This window comes from Thermobia domestica, chromosome 9 (genome assembly GCF_964235325.1).
Source record: "Thermobia domestica chromosome 9, izTheDome1.hap1.1, whole genome shotgun sequence".
Lineage (NCBI taxonomy): Eukaryota > Metazoa > Arthropoda > Insecta > Zygentoma > Lepismatidae > Thermobia > Thermobia domestica.
The window spans coordinates 278975999-278998989 of NC_137462.1; the positions used below are offsets into that span (position 1 = coordinate 278975999).

Here is a 22991-nt window from a genome sequence, read left to right on the forward strand (position 1 = left end):
TATTAAAGGGAAATATACACTAAAGAATGAATTATATTAATTCCGAACTCTTTAAATTACTTATTTCCAACACTTGGATTTTTTTCTTTATATATTTCAATCTACTCCGTCCTTATTTATTTTATTTATACATCTGAGAAACAATTAAATTCTATTCTATTAATATTGCATTCTTAGATCATATATATGGAATTAGGTTTGTCGAATTGCAAGCATAATTACACATCACTATTGCCAAAATTACAAAGCTAATTAGCATATAAACATTTTTTTAGAAGACACACTTTTGAATAATTTCTTCAACATAGTAATTACGGTAGACATGTTATATAATTTATTAATGAATCAACTTACTCTATGCCCTATGGAAACCGAAGGTTCCCATTCACAAAAGCTTTCCTTCCATGACTTCTGTTCTTAGCCAACTGGATCCAATTTCTACTTTGTATTCCTATTTCTGCGACATCCATTTTAATATGTCCTTTCTCCGATTAGGTTCCCAGTTAAAATTTCAAAACCTTCTTACTTACTTCTATTCTGGCTACATGACCCCTCTGAGCCTCCTAGATTTAATGACCCTAACAGTATTAAATAAACGGTATAAATTAAGCAGTTCCTTGTTATGAAGTTTCCGCCATTTCCCATTCCCATCCCTTTTAGGTCCGAATATTCATCCTAGATTATTTATTATTATTATTATTATTATTATTATTATTATTATTATTATTATTATTATTATTATTATTATTATTTATTTATTTATTTATTTATTTATTTATTTATTTTCAAATATTTTCAATCTACTCTTTTCTTCAAAGTAACCATATTTTGCAACCAGAGTAACTTCCTATCTCAAAGTAACCATACAGTACAACAGGCACAATTATCGTTTCATATATTTTACACTTCAAATTCTTCGGGACAGCATTCGTGAAGACAAAAGGAGTATGGACTGAATAATAACACGAATTCTCTGCTTTCAATCGACATTTAAGTCATATAATATGTATGTAATAATTTATTAGCCGAATAATTCACGCCTTTTTGATAAAGACTGTTTTTATGTTGAGTAAATTGAAACCCATTTGTTCTAAGCGTATTGTAGTTATGTATACCTTTATTTAATTCGAAATATTCAAAGAGTTCAGTTTTGTTCCCTGAAGTAGTATTTGCTTCACTTAAGCTATGTTGCCACACTGCAAGAATCTTGTAGCTGTCATTTAAAAAAATCTTGCAACCTTTAAATATTTCTCCATGTAAACATAATCTTGAAAGGGACATGCAACAATATTTTCTTCTTGCAAGGAGTCAAACCATGTGCAACTTTCTGGGTCATCTTGCTTGGTACCTGCTATCGCCCTTCCACTGACCTAAAGAAAAAAAAACAGTTTTCTCCGCTTCCGAAACAACGGATTCTTTTGGACGATGAGGGGATGCGCGCCAAAATACACGTTTCTAATGAGAAAGTTCACTATTTATCCATTAGAGCGCAGTGCTGCATGGGTGAAGATATCTTTCTTGCTTCCAGTACGTTGTAATGTGAAAACAGTAAATAGAAAGATGGGGTTGCAAGATTTTTTAATGACAGCTATAAGATTCTTGCATCATGGCAACTTAGCTTTATGTAACGTTGCCAATCTTCATTTTACAAGCACCTGTGAAATGTGTATTTTCTTCCTTATATCTTTCTTTCTCTCTCTCTCTCTCTCAAATATTTCTTATTCTTTTAAATATTTGTTCTTTTCTTAGCGCAAAATCTAAAGAATTGTATTAAACTGATTACGACTGTAACAACATGAAATAAACACAGTAAAAAGTTTTAACACATGTTCGATTGACTATTAGTTTTCATAAGAGGAAACAAAAGCGAATCAAAATTAGAATTATATAAGAACTTACATTGAACTTCCAGTTTTACGTGAGCTGTGACATTTCTCTCCACTCCATTATACGCTGTGCATTCATATCGTCCACTATGATGGCGATCTACGTTTTTGAAGGTGACTGCAAATCCGTCAAGTGACATTTCGCCAGATGGCATTTTTTTGCCCTGAGAAGAGATATTAATAAACAGTTATTACAGTTCTCCTGTAGAAAGTTACAAAGCACTTATATTAGAATTGTCCACAGTCACATGGTGAAGTTTCATAGGTAGAAACTTCAGGGATTGTTTTTCACTAACTAGGGATGACTCCAAAGTTGAAATTTGAATCTGGGGATAACCTACATATTTCTTGAAAGAGTTTGTAGAGCAAGTTCCAAAATAGGTTTCAATTCCTTGTCCGGAAGTGACTCCGCCCCTTGAGGGTTGGAAATGTATAGAGAGCAATTTGACCTATATATCCTATATATCAAAGTACTCTGCATGACTAGTAGATTAAGAATATAATATGCACTACCCAATTATATCCTATATCAAGATAATAAACCGAAAAACTGATTATATCACTATAAATATCCTATATTAGTGAACCTTACTATCACGCCATAGACTGATCGTGAGACAGTGTGAGTTATGTGGCCCTCACACCTTAAAAACAAAGGCCAAGTTTGGCAGCAACATCTTGCCAGAACCGTGACGTCTAAGTTGCATGGCTTTCACACATAGCCAAAAACTAAAGCCAAGCTCCGGCAAACAACACTCAGCCGAAGCCTTCTTCCCTCACATTATCCGGGAGGCCAATTGGTAGGGGCAGGAGTTTTTCGCAAATTACGAAATCGCGAAAGTTTTCCTACAAAGCCGAGAGTTGGTTTTCCAACGAACTACGTCAGATTGAGTAAGTAAATAGGTATTTTGAAGTCGCGACAAAATGCGATAACTAACATTTTGAGCGAAATGTGCCACAAAACGCGACAAATTGAGAATTTTTAAAAACGTCAATTTTAGTTGTTAAAATACAGAAATAAAAAGTACAATTTTTCAAAGGGAAGAAAAATTTAAACTTAAATAACTTGTGCCTGTCGGCAATATGGCTTCCAATAACGAATACTGACTGTAAAAGGATTTTTTTAAAAAAAATACAGCTTGGTAATCAATGATAGAAAGCTACAAATGAAAGAAGAAAATGTTGAAACATGCAACATGCTGCACTTTTCATCAGAATAACAATTTGCAGACGAGATATACTAGAAGATACTGCACTAATGTATTGTATGTATGTGTTTTTACATGTGCTTTTACATGTGTATGTCTTCGGTGTATAACTAATACAATGTGTGGTGTTTTGTGATGGCACTCGTGATGATACTGTGCTAGTGTGTTTTAAGTTTTTGGACTTGTAAAAGAAGAAAGAAGTAATTTGTTGTTAGTAACTGCATAAAGGATAACATCATTGTCCTAAGTAGCATTATTGATTTATTGCTTATTACTTATATTGGGCTTACATTAGAATTTGTATAATTTATATTAGAGTTTGTAAAATAATTTACTTAGCGACAAAATGAGTAATTTTATATCTCAAAATGCGACAAAATACGAAATTTTTAATTTCAAATGCGAAATATTTAATTTCAAATTACGAAAAACTCCTGCCCCTAGCAATCGGGTCAATAGCTACAAAGAAAGAGCTGTTCGGATAGAGTAAATGAGCTCAAATTACCACCACGACTAGGTTTCTCTACTTAGTAACTCAAAATCTATTGAACGTTTTTGTACCGTGTAACCTATCGAATAACTCATCTAACTAAGCAGTTTGCGAATATATAATGAACGTACTGATCTGACAACGTATATACGTGAAATCGTCGAATAAGTAGAAACTGAAACATGTACACCGAATGTGTCACATCTAGCCATAAAAATTAGTCACATTAGTTGTGATACCAAATGACTTACTGTTGACGGCATATTATGGATATGTTTTGTCAACTTTATAGGTTCACTAATATAGGATAGTTATAGTGAAATAATAATTGGGGGGGGGGGGGTTATTACCTTGATATAGGATATAATTGGGTAGTGCATATTATATTCTTAATCTACTAGTCATGCGGAGTACTTTGATATATAGGACATATAGATCAAGTTGTTCTATATATTTCGAGCCCTGAAGGGGTGGAGTCACTTCCGGATAAGAAATTGAAGCTTGTTTTGTAAGTAACTCGATAAACTCTTTCAGGAAATATATAGGTTATTCACAGATTCAGGGTTCAACTTTGAAGTCATCCCTGGTAAGTGGCAATTTGCAACTTCTTTATTTATATTTTATTCAAGAACATTGGTGGACAGTCATTTTATTACTAACTTCGTGCCAGGGGTGGATCCAGGACGGACTTCTGGGAGGGCGGTGGGTTGTAATACTGCTACTCAGAGCTACTTTTAAGAGCTCCAAACTCTGTGATGGGTTTTATTTATATATATATAAAATAAGGAAGTTTCCTCTTCTGAGGGGGGGCAATCGCCCCGATAGCCCCCCCTGGATCTGCCACTGCTCGTGCATGCATAAAAAAAGGAAAACACATTTTTATTATTCGTGCATTATTTAAAATACTTACTTAAACTAACATCCAAATATAGTCGAAGAGGCCAATTTATATTAGAATCAATAAAGGAGTAGGAAAAGAAGTGGAAGGATATCGACCAGGACTTATGTTTAAAGATTCCATCTCCTTTTCGGCTGGTGGAAAAGTGAAATAACCTAGGAAAACTTGAAGCAGAATCGACGACTATCGAATTACTTTTGTTACGTAAGAAACACAATAAAAGTAAAATAAGGCTATAAAGATTTTCAGTTTGTGACTTATGTAAGCAGGATTTAAGAAACTATATTTTATATACTTGCTCTCTTTCAGATATCTTTGACAATGGTTTTTTTTTTATATATATATAGTAAGTATGGAGAACAAACTGAATTTCTTGTATTGAACCGTGAAATATACAATCACGAAACTTGTAGAGCATAAATATTCTACATTTTGTTTTCCAGGATAAATATACTAAAGAACTCTGCATTAGATAGAGCATTAAATTATATAAGAGTTTATTTACTTTCATTTAAAGATATGAATCTACTAAAGATTTTAAAAGGCACGTTAAATCTATTTACTTAAGCATTGTTTTTGCATTATTGAGAAGATGATCCCACTAGGGAGCCGAAAGTAACGTATTATGAGAAACTGGGTAATTTTTGGATGGCGAGGTTTTACCATTTTCATCTTCCTCCTGAGTAATTTCAACACCAAATAATTAGAGTAAATCTCTAATTTCAAACAAAACATTCACAATATATATGATGGACAATTTAATTTGAAACATTCTCGTAACTTTTAAATCAAAACATAAGAAACGTTGAAATTTTGTGCGATGCAAATATCGACGGGCCATACACTAACACCGTAAATTATTGACAGTGTTGCCAACATAACATAAAGTTGTATTTTTTCAAACGGCACTTTGTGAGATTATTTGCTACATTGCTAACTAACGACGTTACAATATCACAAACATCAGAATTTTGAAGGCTTCTCTACCAGTGATAACGCAAGTAAGATGTACGCAGTGTTGCCAAATCTGAAGATTAAGAAGTAGCGAGGTAGTGATCCAAAAGTAGCGGATTTGAACTATTTGAAGCTCAAAGATAAAAGATAAAAATGAATTATTTTGCAGCTATTTCGGACTGTTGGCAACCGCAGTTTCGGACTGTTGGCGTGGTGTGTTAGAGCAAACTCCATACTACATCAGAAGCAGTAGAACTGTAGAACTGCAGTCTGCAATGAACTGGGTTGGCAGTGATAGTACAGAAAGGACGAGCTTTCTAATTTCCAAGGAGACATATTTGCTAAAGTCAGTTTTGTGGCTGTGAAATACACTTTACATTCTAGTATGGCTTTTTAGTATGGCTTTTTACTGTTATTCCTCACTTCTTTAACTCGTTTGCTAAATTCTTTACCTGGGAGCCATGAATTTTGGAAGTTTTTGTTGTAATTCCAATTAACTCATTATATTATTTGGTCTAGGAATTAATTCGTGCGGTTGGTACGCACACATTGAAGCTGTAGTACAAACACAAAATACATAAATATCTTAAGAAAAATATTGTCCATCGCTAGCCATCACTTTCGCCCATCTGTCAGGCAATGTACGGATTCCGTGGCGAAAGAAGTCCTCATCCTTGGAAGCGATCCAGTCAGAGACCCATGTTTCGATATCTTCTGAAGAAGTAAACCGCTGTCCAATCAAATCGTTGTTCATGCAATCGAACAAGTAGTAGTCTGAAGGAGCAACGTCTGGTGAATACGGCGGGTGGGGTAAAACTTCCCATCCGACATTTTCTAAATAGGTTTTGACCGGTTTTGCGACATGTGGGCGAGCGTTATCATGTTGAACAATAAGTTTATCATGTCTGTTCTCCCATTCTGGTCGTGTTCTGGCCAGAGCTTGCTTCAAACGCATTAATTGTCGTCGATAACGTTCTCCATTCATAGTTTCACCCGGTTGCAGCAGCTCATAGTACACCACACCTTTCATATCCCACCATATGCACAACATAACCTTTGCACAGTGAATATCTCGTTTTGGTTGTGATGGACCTGGTTCACCTGGTTTCACTCAGGCCTTTTTTCGTTTAGGGTTCTCGTAATGGATCCACTTCTCATCACCCGTAATAATTCGATGCAGAAACCCCTTTCTGCTCTGTCGTTGAAGCAGCAATTCGCAAATGGTTTTTCGTCTTTCAACGTCTCTGTCTTTCAATTCATGTGGAACACAATGTGACATCTTTTGAATCATTCCCATGGCTTTCAAGCGTTTGGAGACTGTTGTTTGATCAACGCCTAATGCTGCTGCAAGTTGTTCCTGCGTTTGACACGAATCCTGCTCGAGCAATGCTGTCAATTCTTCGTCTTGAAATTTTTTTGGCTGTTCAGCTCGCTCTTGGTCTGCCAAGCAGAAATCACCACTTCTAAACCGTGCAAACCACTTCTGACACGTTCGCTCAGCTAGAGCATGGTCACCATACACTTCCACCAAAATACGATGACTTTCAGTCGCACTTTTCTGCATGTTAAAGTAATGCAGCAGGACACCCCGCAAAAACACTTTATCAGGCACAAATTGCGCCATGTTCACTTAACTACAAACTTGTGTTGTTGACGCTTTAATCCATTGCCCTATACTACGAACGATACGCGATGACAGGGGTTTGCAACACATGTGTGGATACACGGAACTGTGGTACGCTCCGTTCGTTGCGCCATCTCTTGTCCACCCGCACGAATTAATTCCTAGACCAAATAATATAAATAATATAATTAAATTTGTTATGTTCACGTTTACACAACTCCTTACAACTATTTTAGGCCTAGGCACTGAGACAGCATCACGGTCTGTTACACTGCAAGAGCACAAACTTAACAAAAGTCTAGTATTTTAAGATCTGAACAAAAATTGAACTAGTATGAAACATATTAGTTTCAGCAAAACCATTGTTCATTGTGAATAGAATACTCAAAAAATGAACTTTTTATTGTATAATACAAAACTAATAATTTGTGATTTCATATATGAAAACTAGCTGAGAATGCTCCAAGAGCATTGCCAGAACGAACTTAAAAAGAATAGAGAGATGAAGCTGGAAGGATAACTGTCATTGTTCCTAGATGTAGAAGTTAATTTTTTATCCGCACCTACTTCCCTTTCTCGCAAAAATAAGCAAAATATCATCTCTCTATGACTTACAGTTCTCGAGATGTGGTTGCTTAAATATCTAGAAATTCGAAAAGTTTGGCCAATATCTAGGGAACGGTGGCCAGTTGGCCAATAGACAGTTAATCAGTGGCCACCGGTTACTATTTGGTACCAAAATGTTCACCATTAACTTAGATATTGATTAACACCAATATGATCTCCATGTGAGTTAGGGTTCCCGAGATTTGGCTCCTTAAATCTCCCAAAATCGGAACTATCTTTTGGCCAATATCACGGGAACGGTAAGTCATAGAGAGATGAAATTGGTGTTAATCAATCCCTAATAGAATATTAAACATTTTCGTACCGATATTAATTGATGAGCACTGGCCAAACCAATGGCCAGTTAGACAATTGTCACCAGTTAATATTTGATACCAAAATATTTAACATCCTCGTAGGTATTGATCAACATCAATATCATCTCTCTACAACTTATGGTTCAAGAGTTATGGCTTGTTAAATATCTAGAAATTGGCCATTTTTTGGCCAATATCACGGAAACGGTAAGTCATAGTGAGATGACATTGGTGTTAATCAATACCTAAGAGGAAGGTAAACAATTTGATACCGATATTAATTGGTGGCCACTGGTCAAATGGCCATTGGCCAAACCAATTGCAAGTTGGACAGTGGCCACGGGTTACTATTTGGTACCAAAATATATACCATCCTTTCAGATATTGACCAACACCAATATCATCTCTCTATGATTTACGGTTCCCGAGATATGGCTCCTTAAATTTCTGGAAGTCAGCCATTTTTTGGCCAATATCTCGGGAACGGTAAGAGTGACGCGAAAAATCATTTTAATCACTTTCTCTGATAGTTTTTGATGCTTTATCGAATGCAGGGTTCAAAATTGAAAAGAATCGTAAATAACAGACAGACAGACGGACAGACACACAGACAGAGAATTCAATAACGAATTTTTTTAAGTTCGTTGAAAATATGAAGGTAGCGCATTCTTAAGAGATATAGCCTGCAGTATATAATTAAAAGTAGCTCAAAAACCAGCATGTTGCCGAATTTAAAATTTTGGTAGTGAGGGCACTTAAAAAGTCGCCTAATCTGCTACTTGTAGCCCAATCTGGCAACACTGGATGGACGGAGCAACACATATCCAAAGTACCTTAGCGCCGAATGCTATGGTCATAATATGATGCATATTGAGTGAAAAGGGGCAAAGTTATAAGGAATTGGAAATTTAAATTTGTTTTCTTGAGAGTCTTTATTTCGAAAAAGTACTTCGATAAGCATCACATCAAACCTCATGGTTGGTTTTCAAAACACAAAATGATCATAATGCCGTTTACAGTAGTCCGAAATCTCAAAGTGTTCCAGAGATATGATAAAACATTGGTAAAATTTGCAACAGCATGTAATTGCAAAAACTTCTTGTAATTCTAACTACCAAAAACTGTTGCTGTAAAGTTATAGAAGCAAAGACAAGCAACAGTCATTACATACATTAGCCTATATATATATATATATTCGAAAGCAAAATTTGACATACCTTTCTTGTCCACGTAACTGTTGGAATTGGATAGCCTACTGCATCGCATCTAAGGACTACATCTTCACCCTTCTTGACTTGTATAAGCTCAGAAGGTGGCTCAGGAATACTAGGGGGTTCTGTTAGAATTAAAGGCAGTATATTAAATTTTGGCAAGAAATACTAATTCGAAAATATATGCACAGAATATACAAATAACTGAAATCAGATAAGTTTTATATATATATATATATATATATATATATATATATATATATATATATATATATATATATATATATATGAATATTAATATTCCTGCTTTAAATCTTGATAACAAACCTCTTCAAATTATGAAATACTACATACTGATTTTCTTTTTTTTAATCAGGAAAAAGTTTTATAGTATTTTTTTTTAATTTATCGTAAGACACTGGGGGTATATTTTGTGGTATTAAATTAAATATTTTTTTCTTTTTTGATTAACCTGATTTTAAAAGTATTTAAATACTGTTTATTCCTAGTATTGTAAGGATGAGCATCACTTCAGAGGTTGAATTTATCTAAATTTCCTTTAATTTATAGGTGTTTTAAAATTAGTATCGGAGCTTTAAGGCTTTATATTATTTATTACAATTAAATTATAATTATAATTAAAAGATCAAATGAAAGAATAACTCAAACAGTTTTATACGCATTCATACGCATGCACTGTTTCCTCTGTTTGCCGTTAGAAAGCGCTAGTAAAAAAATGACGACTAGTGAGCAGAAAGCTTTCTGTGTTCTACATTTTGCTAAGACTGAATCTGTAGTTATAGTGCAACTGTTTGTGTCGAGAATTTTAAGGAGACGTTTACAACTACGCCCTTATCTTTTGCAGTTGCTACAAGCTTTAAAGGCTACAGACTACGGTTTACGTGCCAACTTTGCAAATGAAATGTTGCCGCATGACGATGAAGATTTTCTGGATTGTGTTGTCTTCAGTGATGAATCGACATTTTACCCAAATGGCAATGTGAGTACTCATAATGTTTGCATCCGGGGATCAGTAAATCTTCACGAGATGTGGAGTTGCAATGAGACTCCACTAAATTGAATATGTTTTGTGCCATATGGCAGAAATTTTATGGGCCTTTCTCGCCTATCGACTCGATGTGTGCTGTGTGACGAATGGTTCTCACATTAAACATTTGTAGCAAAAATTGTTTGAGCTGCCCTTTCGTTTGATGCATTATTTATAATTGTACGTTAAATGTAATAAATACCACAAATTTTGATATTCATTTTGAAACACCCTGCACATGAGACACCGAAAAATGTACACAGAAAACACTGTAATACTTTGTGTTTCATTAAGCCCTTCCTTTAAGGATGAAGTTATATTATGCAATTACAAGTAACCCTCAAGAATCTTATTCCTATATTTCGAAATAAGAGGGGACATTTATATTCGAATATAAATACAGTACATACAAAGAAAATTAATTACAAAAAAACAGCAAAAACATTATTACATAAACAAAAGTGCACAATAGATACTTTCGCTAGATAGTTCATCAGATATCATTACTTTTTGAATAAATTTTTAAATGGCATTATTATTTAATTTGACATTATGACTCTACGTTAAAACTATTTTGTTTATTACAAACTATATACAACTATTATTTAAAAAAGTAGTTCATAGGATACAAAAACAACATGATACGTAATGAAATGCAATCGAGTTCGTTCCCCTAGTCCCTGCCTTAACTTACGATTTCGGGAGAAATATTATTCTGGCAACAATGAAAATTCTTCAGGTTCATACTTTCTGTTGTACAATAATGGTAAGTTGTGGTAAGTTGCATTTCATTATCTCCTTTCAATTACGAATAAACAAGCAAAAGAAAAATGGTAAATTTTGTATTATTTTTAGTATGCCAGCTTCTTAATGAAGGATTTTGCGAAAATACTTTTAGTGGAAAAAAAAAAAAAACATAAGGACATATACTTTTCCCGAAGTGTATGTAATTATGTGTTTTATTTACCATTTTCGAGTAAGTAATTCACTTACTGAATAAAAATAAGATATAATTACACCGAGATGAAGCTTGTAATTAAAAAAAAAATCTACTCAGTTTATTGGCTCAAATGGAAATTTTGAAGTAAGAATTGATTAGCAAAATATTTTTAGATGGTAGTAAAATAATATGATCTAATGATACAAAAAAAGTCCACCTAATTAAGACCAGAATAGGATAAAACAAAACTATTTTAAGTTTAAAAAGCAAAGAAGAAAAAGGGAAAAAATGTGATATTTATAAACATTTAGACCAGGGGCGGATCCAGGGGGGGCAATCCCCCCCCAGAAGAGGAAACTTTCTTATTTTATATATATAAATAAATTCCATCCCAGAGTTTGGAGCCCTTAAAAGTAGCATTATGATAACCCCCCCCCCCCCCAGAAGTCGATCCTGGATCCGCCCCTGATTTAGGGTTTATTTTTGACTTTTAATTTTATACATATGTATAATTATATGATTGGGTCGTCCTAAGATCCCTTCACCTTTACTTGTAATCCTTTGCTATCTAAAATAACTTTGAATTCTGACTGTTGCTCATTCTAACTACGCAATACAAATAAGTAATTTCAAAATCGAATTTGACGAAAGTACACACTTATATGCTTTGGTGATAACGTGTCTGATGAAGCGAGTGATATGTTACCGAAACTTTAAAGCACAGATTAGTAATAATAAGAAATTTATGTAGATGCATGAGAGAATGATTAAATTAACAGCAAATTGGTTACTTACCATTATATCCTCCCGAGAGAAAACTAAACATTTTTCAGACGTATCGGAACAAAAAGCTACTTCCTTCTTTAGTGGTAAAGTAACAAGGATAAAAACGGACAGGTAAAGTAACAAGGATAAAAACGAACAGGTAAAGTAACAAGGATAAAAACGGATAAGAGAAATGTGGTATGGACAGGAATACAAAGCACTAAATGAACGTAACGTAAGAAATGATTACTAAAAAGAACAAGTAGAGCATAATGGAAGACAGAAAGAGTCCAATTTGAAAAAAAACGTGGTGTCTATGGTACGTCACTGTTGCCAGAACCAAATACACATCAAAGATAGGTAGCCAGATTTGATTGTATTTTGGTGCTAGCAACAGTGACGTAACTAAGGAAGGAGGGGGCACAAGGACTTGTGCTCCGGGCGCAGGATGGGGGGGGGTTGCAAATCTGGACAAATATTTATTTTGACTATAAGGCAAGGAAAGAAGTTTTAGCAAATTGAAGATCATAAAAAAAAATTACCTTAGAAACTTAACAGGACAACAACGACTCACAAACCTTAGGATCATATCCATAGAGCACAAGTTAGCTTCAAAGCTATCTTTTGATGACATGCTGAAAACCTTTACAGCAAAAAGAGCCCACAAAGTTAAATTTTAGTTCCAGCTTTTTGTGTTTCATTTAACTTATATCGGTTTTTAAGAGAATTGCAAAATGTCCGAGTATAATACTCGAGACAATAGCTTGACTGTTTATCATAATTAAATATTCTAAAGCAACAGACTGTTGATTCATTCTACACATATTCACATCCCGCTATAATTTCAAAAATATTGTGATTTGCAGTTATTATGATAAGACTATACGAATATGTCAAGCATGCTACTCTCAGATTATTTGACAATCAAATACTATGATAATTAGTTTGTTTTCTCTTGTACTAAAAATTAAATTATGTACTGCAATTTCGGCATCAAGGTTTACCACTTGAAGAAAAAATGAAATAGAAGTATTATTATATGATGTCAATATCAGGGCAGTCTGGGAGCGTTTAGGTTTGGTTGGTCATGGTGAGGGGGCGTTAAGGTGAGTTCTTACCCCGGGCAACAACTAGCCTAGTTGCCTCGCTGTCTGTCTGACATAGCATAGACACCATGCTTCTTTCAAATTTGACTCTTTCTTTCTTTCTTCCACTGTGCTCCTCTGCTCGTTGCTTTCAGTCCCCTTTTTTTACGTTACATTCATTTGGTGACATGTACACCTGTTCTCATACCATATTTCTCTCATCCGTTTTTATCCTTGTTACTTTACCTATCCGTTTTTATCCTTGTTACTTTACCTGTCCGTTTTTATCCTTGTTACTTTACCTGTCCGGTTTTATCCCTGTTACTTTACCTGTCCGTTTTTATCCTTGTTACTTTACCACTAAAGGCGGAACTAGCTTATTGTTCCGATACGTCTGGAGAATATTTAGTTTTTCCACGGGAGGATATACTGATAAATAACCAATCTTTTGTTAATAGTATTTAATACTAACAAAAGTTTGCTTTGGTCACATTTGATTTCTATTTAACTTGGATTACTATACGGCGGAACAAACTTCTTTGTTACTGATATTTCCCTACTAATATTTCCCTAAGAACCACAGCAACGATGCACACACATGTATGTAAGCTACAGTTGGAGATTTTGCTGCCGTTCTACGAGTTGACTGGCATAGTCTGTTTCAAAACTGATTTTTAAGAGCGTGATATACTAAAAATAATACAAATTTACCAATTTTCTTTTGTTTATTTTTCATGAGTGAAAGAAGATAATGAAATGCAACTTACCACAATCATAGATAATGTTATTCTACAACAGAAAATATGAACCTGAAGAATTTTTAGTGTTTCCATCCACAGAAATTACCGTGTTGTCAGAATAACAATTCCTAAAAATCTAAGTTAAGGCAGCGACTACAGGAACGAACTGAACTGCATTTGATTATGTATCATGTTATATTGGAATCCTGTAATCTACTTTCTAAATAATAGTTGTATTTAGTATGTAATAAACAAAATAGTTTTAACATACAGTTATTAAAACTAAACAATAATGTTATTTTAAAAGTAGTTCGCAGGATTCCAAACCAACATGACACGCAATCAAATGCAGTTGTGTTCGTTTCTCCAGTCGCTGCCTTAACTTGATTTTGGAGGAATTGTTATTCTGGCAGCACTGTAATTTCTATGGATGGCAACATTGAAAAATTCTTGAGGTTTATATTTTCTGTTGTAAAATAACATTATCTATGATTATGGTAGGTTGCATTTCATTATCTCCTTTCACTTATGAAAAACAAGCAAAAGAGAAATAGTAAATTTTGAAAATTTTGTATTATTTTTAGTATCTCTGGTTCTTGAAACTCGACCAGAAATTTGAGCAAATTGTTTGGTCGGCCCTCGTGAATCCATTCCTTTTACTTTCCTAGGAGTTTTATTATTCTTTCTTCTGTTTTTAGCCTCAATTATCAAGCCCCCAGAAAATGGCCGAAAGCTAGAAAGTGCAAGGTATTTCGAGGAATTACAGATACTTGTGCGTGAAATGGTTTTAATATATTACTAGCTGAACCTGCGCTCTCTACACAGCGTATCATTCACATATGAGCATGAATCTCTTTCTCATTCCTCGCGACATCTGTACATGTCCTTCACAGACACAAATGAAAGATGTCTTGATAAAAAATCGCTAAGGAGTGCCATAAAAAGGAGATTTTTTCGATTATTTTTTCAATATTCGCACCGTTTGCAGGATTTGAGCCTACTTCCGGTTGGAGTTTCTAATTCATGTATGATCAGTATTTTCTTTCTTCTTGCATGCAGTTTGTAATAAGCAAATACATTACACACATAATTAATTATAATGTCAGTGATATATGGTGTTCATTGGGCAAAACACTCTAAACAATAAAGATTCATCTTAGACTGGAGAAATGGTTATCCTTCTTTTTTCATTATCGTTTGGCAATGAAACAAACGCCGGAGAGATATACTAACCCCATATACAAATATATGATGTTGGAAAGTACAACTCATAGGATATGATGCTTTACTTTTGTAAAATTTCAACACTTCCAGTGTAATCCTAAAAATGTAATAAAGAAATAATGGCCATTTAAAAAGATATTCAGTTAGAACTGAACAATTTACACAAAATTTGCAATCGATGAGTGAAAACGACATCTTTCTAGAGTCCATGGTTCCCAAGAACTCACTGCCGAAAGAATTGGCCAGAAACATATAAACTTAAAATTTTAATACATATATAGATTCAGTAACGTTATTAATGTTCATATCTCCTTATTGTGTCTTCCAAATTATTGAGAATTGCCTACAAAGACACATAGTTACGGTGAGATACAGTTATCTAAATGACTCATTTATCCGTAATAAATTTAACAACCTTCCAATTTAAACGATAATTAAAAAAAAAAGAAGTGATAAGTTCAAACAAATAAATCCTGAATCAGTGAATCAGACCCGGAAAATAAATTAATTACTAGAAAATAGTGAAACAGGGTTCATACAAAAATATTGAACTCAATTTCCCTGAATTTCCAGGTTTTCCAGGTATTAATTTTGCAATTTCCAGGTCTAGTGGAAAAACTAACAATAAGAGAACCCATATATTTTAAGAATAATATATTTATATATTTAAGAATGGCCACCATTTTCCCCAATGAACGATTCCAATTAAATATTGAATCACAAGAAAATAAATAATTAAAATTTAAAATATCCAAAACTTTGTTCTATACTTGAACACATTCAAAATATACAAAAATATTGAACTCAATTTCCCTGATATTTCCAGATTTTCCAGGTAGTGTATGAACCCTGAAACCACACCACACTAAAAGAACGTACTTTCGCCATATGCTTCGTCAGGTAGGTAAAAGGGAAACGAAGTAAAATGAAAAATGAAAATTAAAAATAGGAAAGTGACAAGCGTAAAGTAGGACACCATGCTGGAATTCAATATCAGGTAACAGTGTTGCCAGGTTGGGAGAGAAAGAAAATAGTAGGGGAAGATAAAACTAATGAGAAGAATTGGTTGGTATGCATATAGATTAAAGAAGGAATAACAAAATTAAGAAAAATTATTTATGTAAAATTTTGTAAAATAATAGGAAATGGGGAAAACAATTAGAGAATTGAAAATGTAAATTGTCTAGCGTTTTAATCAGTGGCGTATTTAATGGGGGCTTCCGGGCTTAAGCCCCCGAAATTGTATTTACTATATTAAAGTAAATGAAACATCTTGCAGAATTTTCACATTTCCAGGAGCAAAGTTAGCAAAGCCCCTTTCGAAACAAAATCGTAAATACGCCACTGGTTTTAATATATAGATTAAAGGCTTTATGATAAAAATAAAATATGTCGTATAAAGTTTAGATTTATACACGTTTTGGATTCATTAAAATTTATTCTTACACTCTAAATTTGAGCAACACAACCCAGTTGGGAAAACCTGGAAATTCAGGGAAATTGAGTTCAATATTTTTGTATGAACCCTGTCTCACTATTTTCTACTAATTAATTTATTTTCCGGGCCTGATTCAGAATTTATTTGTTTGAACTTATCACTCCTTTTTTTATTATTATTATCGTTTAAATTGGAAGGTTGTTAAATTCATTACGGATAAATGAGTCATTTAGATAACTGTATTTCACCGGAACTATGTGTCTTTGTACGTAATTCTCAATAATTTGGAAGACACAGTAAGGAGATATGAACATTAATAACGTTACTGAATCTATATATTGAAATGTTAAATTTATATGTTTGTGGTCAAGAGTGGAAACTGCTTATAGAATTATAGTTATCAAACTAGTCGAAATTCTCACTTTATAGCACCCCGCTTTACAACATGAAAGATGAGCTTCCTAAATAAACAATTCATTCCACAGCCTAAGGTTAAAATAAAGTTTTAACTATTAAGCAGATTCATTCAAACATAGTAGAAATATTTTTAACTAATAGCTATACTTACGCAGAACAAGCAGTGTATGTTTTACTTCCATGGGTGGATTCGAGTTTACTGTACAGGCATACTCGGCCATATCCCCAGGATTGACATTAAAAATTTCCAGGCTGTTGTTGTCTCGCATTTGAATCCTGTTGTCATGATGAGTCTTCATTCCTTTCGTTAAGTATAAAGGTAATTTGTTTCCATCAGATATTTTAAACCAGCCAACGGAATAATCTATCGATAGAAAGCAAAGTTCACAATTAGAATATCGTTAAACAAAGAAAGAAAAGTATTATATCTAACAAAAAGGAAAGACATGGGTTAAAATTCATTTAATATCACGGCAGCATAACTAGAACTTTCCGGAGTAAACAAAGCACCTGTAGCAAGGGATGCAAAATTCATGATATTTACTCAGCTAGACAGCGTACACACAAAATGGAGTATATTTTATTTCCACTTTTCAAATGTATAAATCTTATCAAAGTAAATGACAATGGAATCGCTGAATACCGAACACCAATGAACTTGCAGGCTTAGTTTTGGCGCACACATCTTGGAAGATTTACAGTAAAATTTAATACTTTCCATGAAAAGACATGCTTATAGGGAACAAATTTATGCAGGCGACAGAATTAAATACAGAGTAATGCAGCTGTATTTAGGTTTACAAGTGTAGAGTTACTAGTGTAAAATCATTACAAGTACTTTACGACAGATAAAATAAGTGAGTGCATAAGAAAGATGGCGAATTATTTCTGCACAGTGTAGAGAACCTGTATTTTATGTTTACAGGTGGAGCGTTACTGATATGGAACCATGACAAGTGCTTTCGAAACTCGTATCATTGCTAAATTCCACCTTCTATCTACTACCCTCGCTTGCGCGCATACCATCATCGCTGATGCGCCTGCTCCCTTTGGACGCACCCCCATGCTACGGCGCGGGTCCACCAACTTCGCTCTGCCCAGACACGGTTAGATTGGATTCGTGTTTTTTAGTTGCCACCTAATACAGGTTGGTTTGTATTTTTGCAGTGTAATTTTTATACTACACATCCGGAAGCTTTATTTAGATGCAAATCATAAAAGAATTGCAAATTTTCAACAATTACTTCTGATGGACCCCTGGAATTTTATTTATACCAACTGAGATATTTTCATGTCGCTCAGTGGAAACCTTCTAGGGGGCAATAAGAAGGAAATTAGTGTAAGAATTATAATTTTTTTTAACAATTCTTTCTAGTGGTGCGCCAAAAGTAAACCTGTACAGCGATGAAACATGATTACTTGCAGGTAAATGAAAGGTGACCGTTACAGAGGGATTACACAGATTTAGATTGATGGGTCTCACAATTTTCATCCAATACGACAAACATTCTACAGTCAGAGCAACCAGCAAAAGAATTATTAAAAGGAAGGCCTAACATGTAATTGGTTGAATGGGAAGAAGAAGGGGAGAGAATTGCTCCTACTCAATTCATTTAAAAAAAATAATAAAATTCTTATAACGAGAAACATCAATTTATTTGAGAATTTGATTTATGTGATACCCAAAGCGTTGGATGTCTAAATTACAGCGTTAAAAAAATGAAATTAAAATAACTTGATTCATTGTGTGTAACAACTGCTTCAAGATCCGTATACTGCCACATATAGTTCTGAAAATTAAAAAAAATAAAATAAAATAAAATAATAAAAAAAAAGTAATGGAATTTGTCCATTGTGACTTGATATGACTTCAGTCGTCCTTACGCCGTGTGGTTATCTAATCTCTTACAAATCATATCTGCAGTGTATAGTTTTGTTAAAATCAAGTTAATAAAATAAAGTTCACAAGTTCTGGTAGCAACGTCTGAAAGTACGAGATGTTTTCCGTTAGGAAGTCACGAACGTTACCAAAGTTTTGGTAAATTGGAGTTGGTCTTAAATTTAGGGTGGATCATGTTACAATTACTACTAATTCATACGATGGGATACATCTCTATTAACAGTAAATAGGAGCTCTCATGCGTTATCCAGTTACAAACCTATCCCACCGCTTTTGTTTAACTTGTTTTGAACAAGTAGAGAATTTCTCACAATCTGTCTTTCATGTAGCAATAAGTTTTCCTTCGATGTGCTGAGGAAAAGGTGAAAAGCGCCTTGAAACCGTCCTCAGATTTAGTGGTTTATATATCCACTAAATTTATGGGCGGTTTCGATTCACTTTTCCTAAGCCACTAAATCTAAGACCAACTCCAATTTACCAAAAGTTTTCTAACGTTCGTGACTTTCTAACGGAAAACATCTCGTACTTTCAAATATTGCTATTAGAACTTATGAACTTTATTCTATTAATTTAAATTTAATAAGGTCCACAATAGACAAATTCTATTACATATATGTAATATTGTATGTAATGGAATAACATTACATATACGGGGACGTTCACATAATATTACGTAACGGTATCTTTGACCATTTTGTCTCTTCCCTTTGTCACACTTCGTAACGCAAGGCCGAACCCCTCTCTCATTTGTTACGAAACACTTTTTGATTTATTTTTTTTTTCGACAATTTGCTTATTTTGAGGGTTATTACAATAAAAAAGTATGTTTAATGGTAGAACTTTTTATTACAAAATGCTTGTATTCTGAATATATTTGAAGTGTTTTTTTTGCCAACAAATCAAAGTATTAGAAAATGGTAGTACCGTAATAATATTTTACCCCACAATGTTGTTTAATGAATTAGTCTTAATTCTTCGAAATTGTATACTGTCATTTTTCCAAGACGATCATACCCATTCTTTCAGGTCACTGATGATTGGCAAGGAGGAATTACTGCCGGAAGATACAGGTAAAACAGGATCTAAAGAACTGACATCGACTTCATTTTCCGGGATCCAGGATCCTTCTTGTATTTGAACTTCGCCAGTGTTGGCGATACAAACAAGTTCTCTTCCTCGTCTACCACAGATTCGAACTGGCTGCACACGTGAAGGAGCAAGAACATCTGCTTGTGAACAAGCTTTCGAGCATCTTCTATTTTGCTCTGCAAATAGTGTATCGTTCAGTCGCGGAAATTGTATTTCACGAAAAAGACTTTCTTCTATTTCACATGCAAAACCCTTAGAAGAATATAGTGGGCAATGATTCAAATCAAAAAAGTTTTAATAATGTTCTCAGCAATAGCGATACGAGTGGGAACGCGAGCGTATTTTCAAGCGGTGGTTACGATCACTAACAATTAACTCCGGAAAAGCGTATGCCGTAAATGCAATGCTGCGATAGCCACAAAATGGAGTTTTATTGTAACACACGCAGGGCTCGTCATGCTGGTGTCTAGTAGCGTCTTCGAATCCCTTCTGCATGATTCAATTTATGCAGGCTATATGTTCGCAATTTCCCAAAACAATAGAAATATTTATTTATTTATGAAAAAGAAAACAACTTAATAAAATTATTTGTTTAAAAGAATAAACCTGAGAATAGAATAGAAATAAAAATTATAGGAAAAAAAAAAAACATGCTTTACATAACGAAGACGTAAATACCCTTGTCACACTTCGTAACGCAAGACCGAATCTCCTCCCCTCCTTTGCCGCGTTACGTAATATGTGGACCACCCCTAATGTTACATATAATATATACATATAATATCCCATTCATATAATACATATTTAACGTATGAGAGATTTTATTTACTGTTAAATAGCGTTACACTTCTCTTCAAATAAATAAAAATAAAAAATGAATTATTGCACAACCCTTAAATTCTCTATAATAAAAATAATATTCAAATCTCCTAAAACAGAGAAAATATTGGGATAACACCAAAGGACCTGAGTATCTAGTTCTAGCATCTATGATGACAACTTTGTTATATTAACACTTAAAAGGAGCAACTTACGACCAGTGTTCTTTTCCAGATGACAAGGAAGCCGGACATTTTCGCCTTCTTTCAGTTGGAAAGTCTTGGGTTCAGTCTTGAGTTCTGGAGGAGGACCAACAACTTCTTCCTCGTCATCTTCAGTTTCTTCATCACCAGCAAAGTCATCATCCTCATCAAAATTGTCGGCCCAACCTGAAGCAAACGAAAAAGAGGATGGGGATATTAGCAATTCATATAATTCCAAAGAAAAGTAATCGATTAAATAACACTCTATTATAATTAACATGGTATTATAAATTAGATTGTTTACAAGCGACGAACAAGTAATAAAACCATAATTAATTTATTATGGGAACTTCCGTACAGTACAACGTAAAAATATTTCCCTTGCTTTCATTCAATCCTGTGCGTTTCAGTACAAGACAGGAAAGATCAGCAGCACTTCCTAGTGGATAAAATAATCATTAATCCTTTTAAATTAAGGCTTTTTTAGGTATATTTTCTGTCAAACACCTACAGCATCATCCCTATTTACCCTAGGATCATAGTTTGTACTTCATTCTCTTCACAATAGAGCAACGTTTCAAACGGTATCATTTACATTTCCCTATCATGGTCTGAGGAGGGAAATTTTGAAAGAAATAGGGATTTTTCTGATTTTTTTCCTTCAAATTTTGAGTCCCCCTGGACTCTCCTGTGCTAACGCACTGATCTTAAAATCAACTGAAAAATACTAAGGGGTGTATTAAATGTGTGTACAAAATTTCAAGCTTCTATCTTGAATAGTAAGGACGGGAAAAAATATTTACCAATGAGGCCCACAATGCCCCAGATTACTTCAAAACACCCGGATGTAATATAAAAATTTCCTGATGATCATGGTTCGTACATCATCCTCTTCAGAATGGAACATCTTTTCAAATAATACCATTCACATTTCTCCATCATGTATCTGAGGCGGGAAAATCGCGAAGAAAGGGTCTTTTTTGTTAAAAAGAAAATCTCTCTCTTTTTGACCTTTATGCCCTTCTGGATCCCCCTGTTTTAACGCAGAGACCTGAAAAAAATCTGAAAAATACTAAGGGATACCCTGGATATGTGTTCAAAATTTCAATCTTCTAGGTGCAAAAGTAAATCTACAAAAAATTATTTTAAAAAAGGCCTAACAGAAGGTTATTGTTTTTGTTAAGTTATACCGTCATCACCCCCTATGTCTCGACGCAGAAAGACGTGAAACCATACGTAATGTGTTCTACAATGCCTCCATGCTTGAAAAAACAAAGAGAAACAGAATTAAAAGGCTTTATTGGTTCATTTTTAATCGAATAATGAAGACTACCCAATATACTAAAAATAGTATATATAATTTAAAAGGATTAAAGCATAACGCAACAGTAAGGAAACCAAATAACTAGTAAATGTCTAGACTGTCAATGCTACGAGTCGCGAAAGAATGTTGAGAAAATGCAACCCACATTGCACCCAAATATGTGGTAGGTTTACACTAAGTTCAAAACAACCCAAACTACTTGTTCAATCGCTTCCTGCCCTACAGAGGCGAAAGTGGCTTCGATGGTCACCTACAGAAAACGTTTGAAACTAATATCAGACGACGCAAAATATGTTGCTGCCGTTAACGCAAAATTAATTCCATTAACCATAATCACTAACTTAATTTCTCCAATACTTGGTTTCAAAATAATAATAATAATAATAATAATAATAATAATAATAATAATAATAATAATAATAATAATAATAATACTGAAAATGTAATATTTTACGTTTTCCATACGTTGATCACTGTTTCGATATTATGTTTAGTCCTTTACTGGATACTATCTACCAAAATAAAACAAGTAAGGCGTAGTAGGAGAGGGAGGATTGAACAAAACGAATCAAATTATTGATTGTTTATTTAAAAAAAAAAAATACCCCAAAAACTCTTAAATTATCTTTTAAGAGATGACGTGAGAAGACGTGAAGGTTTCGGCCAAACGTTATTGCCTTCCTCAGGTCATATTTTAGAAACCTAATGTTGATTATGGATTATCCGTACATCTAGTTGATTAGCATAAGAACAACAACAACAAAAAAAAAAAAAAAAAAAAAAAATCGAAATAAGGATCAAATTA

The 22991-nt window shown here is 33.9% G+C and overlaps 1 protein-coding gene across 1 annotated transcript in view; it reads right to left on the reverse strand.

The window, feature by feature from the left end:
- LOC145660705 (protein amalgam-like) overlaps positions 1-22991 on the reverse strand; it is a 464422-nt gene that overhangs the window by 66866 nt on the left and 374565 nt on the right. Inside the window, exons 2-5 of the mRNA XM_081726056.1 lie at positions 20875-21050; positions 17003-17215; positions 9201-9319; positions 1900-2050 (exon numbers count right to left, since the gene is read on the reverse strand). Coding sequence (XP_081582182.1) covers positions 1900-2050; positions 9201-9319; positions 17003-17215; positions 20875-21050 — 659 coding nt within the window. The remainder of the gene's footprint in view (positions 1-1899; positions 2051-9200; positions 9320-17002; positions 17216-20874; positions 21051-22991) is intronic.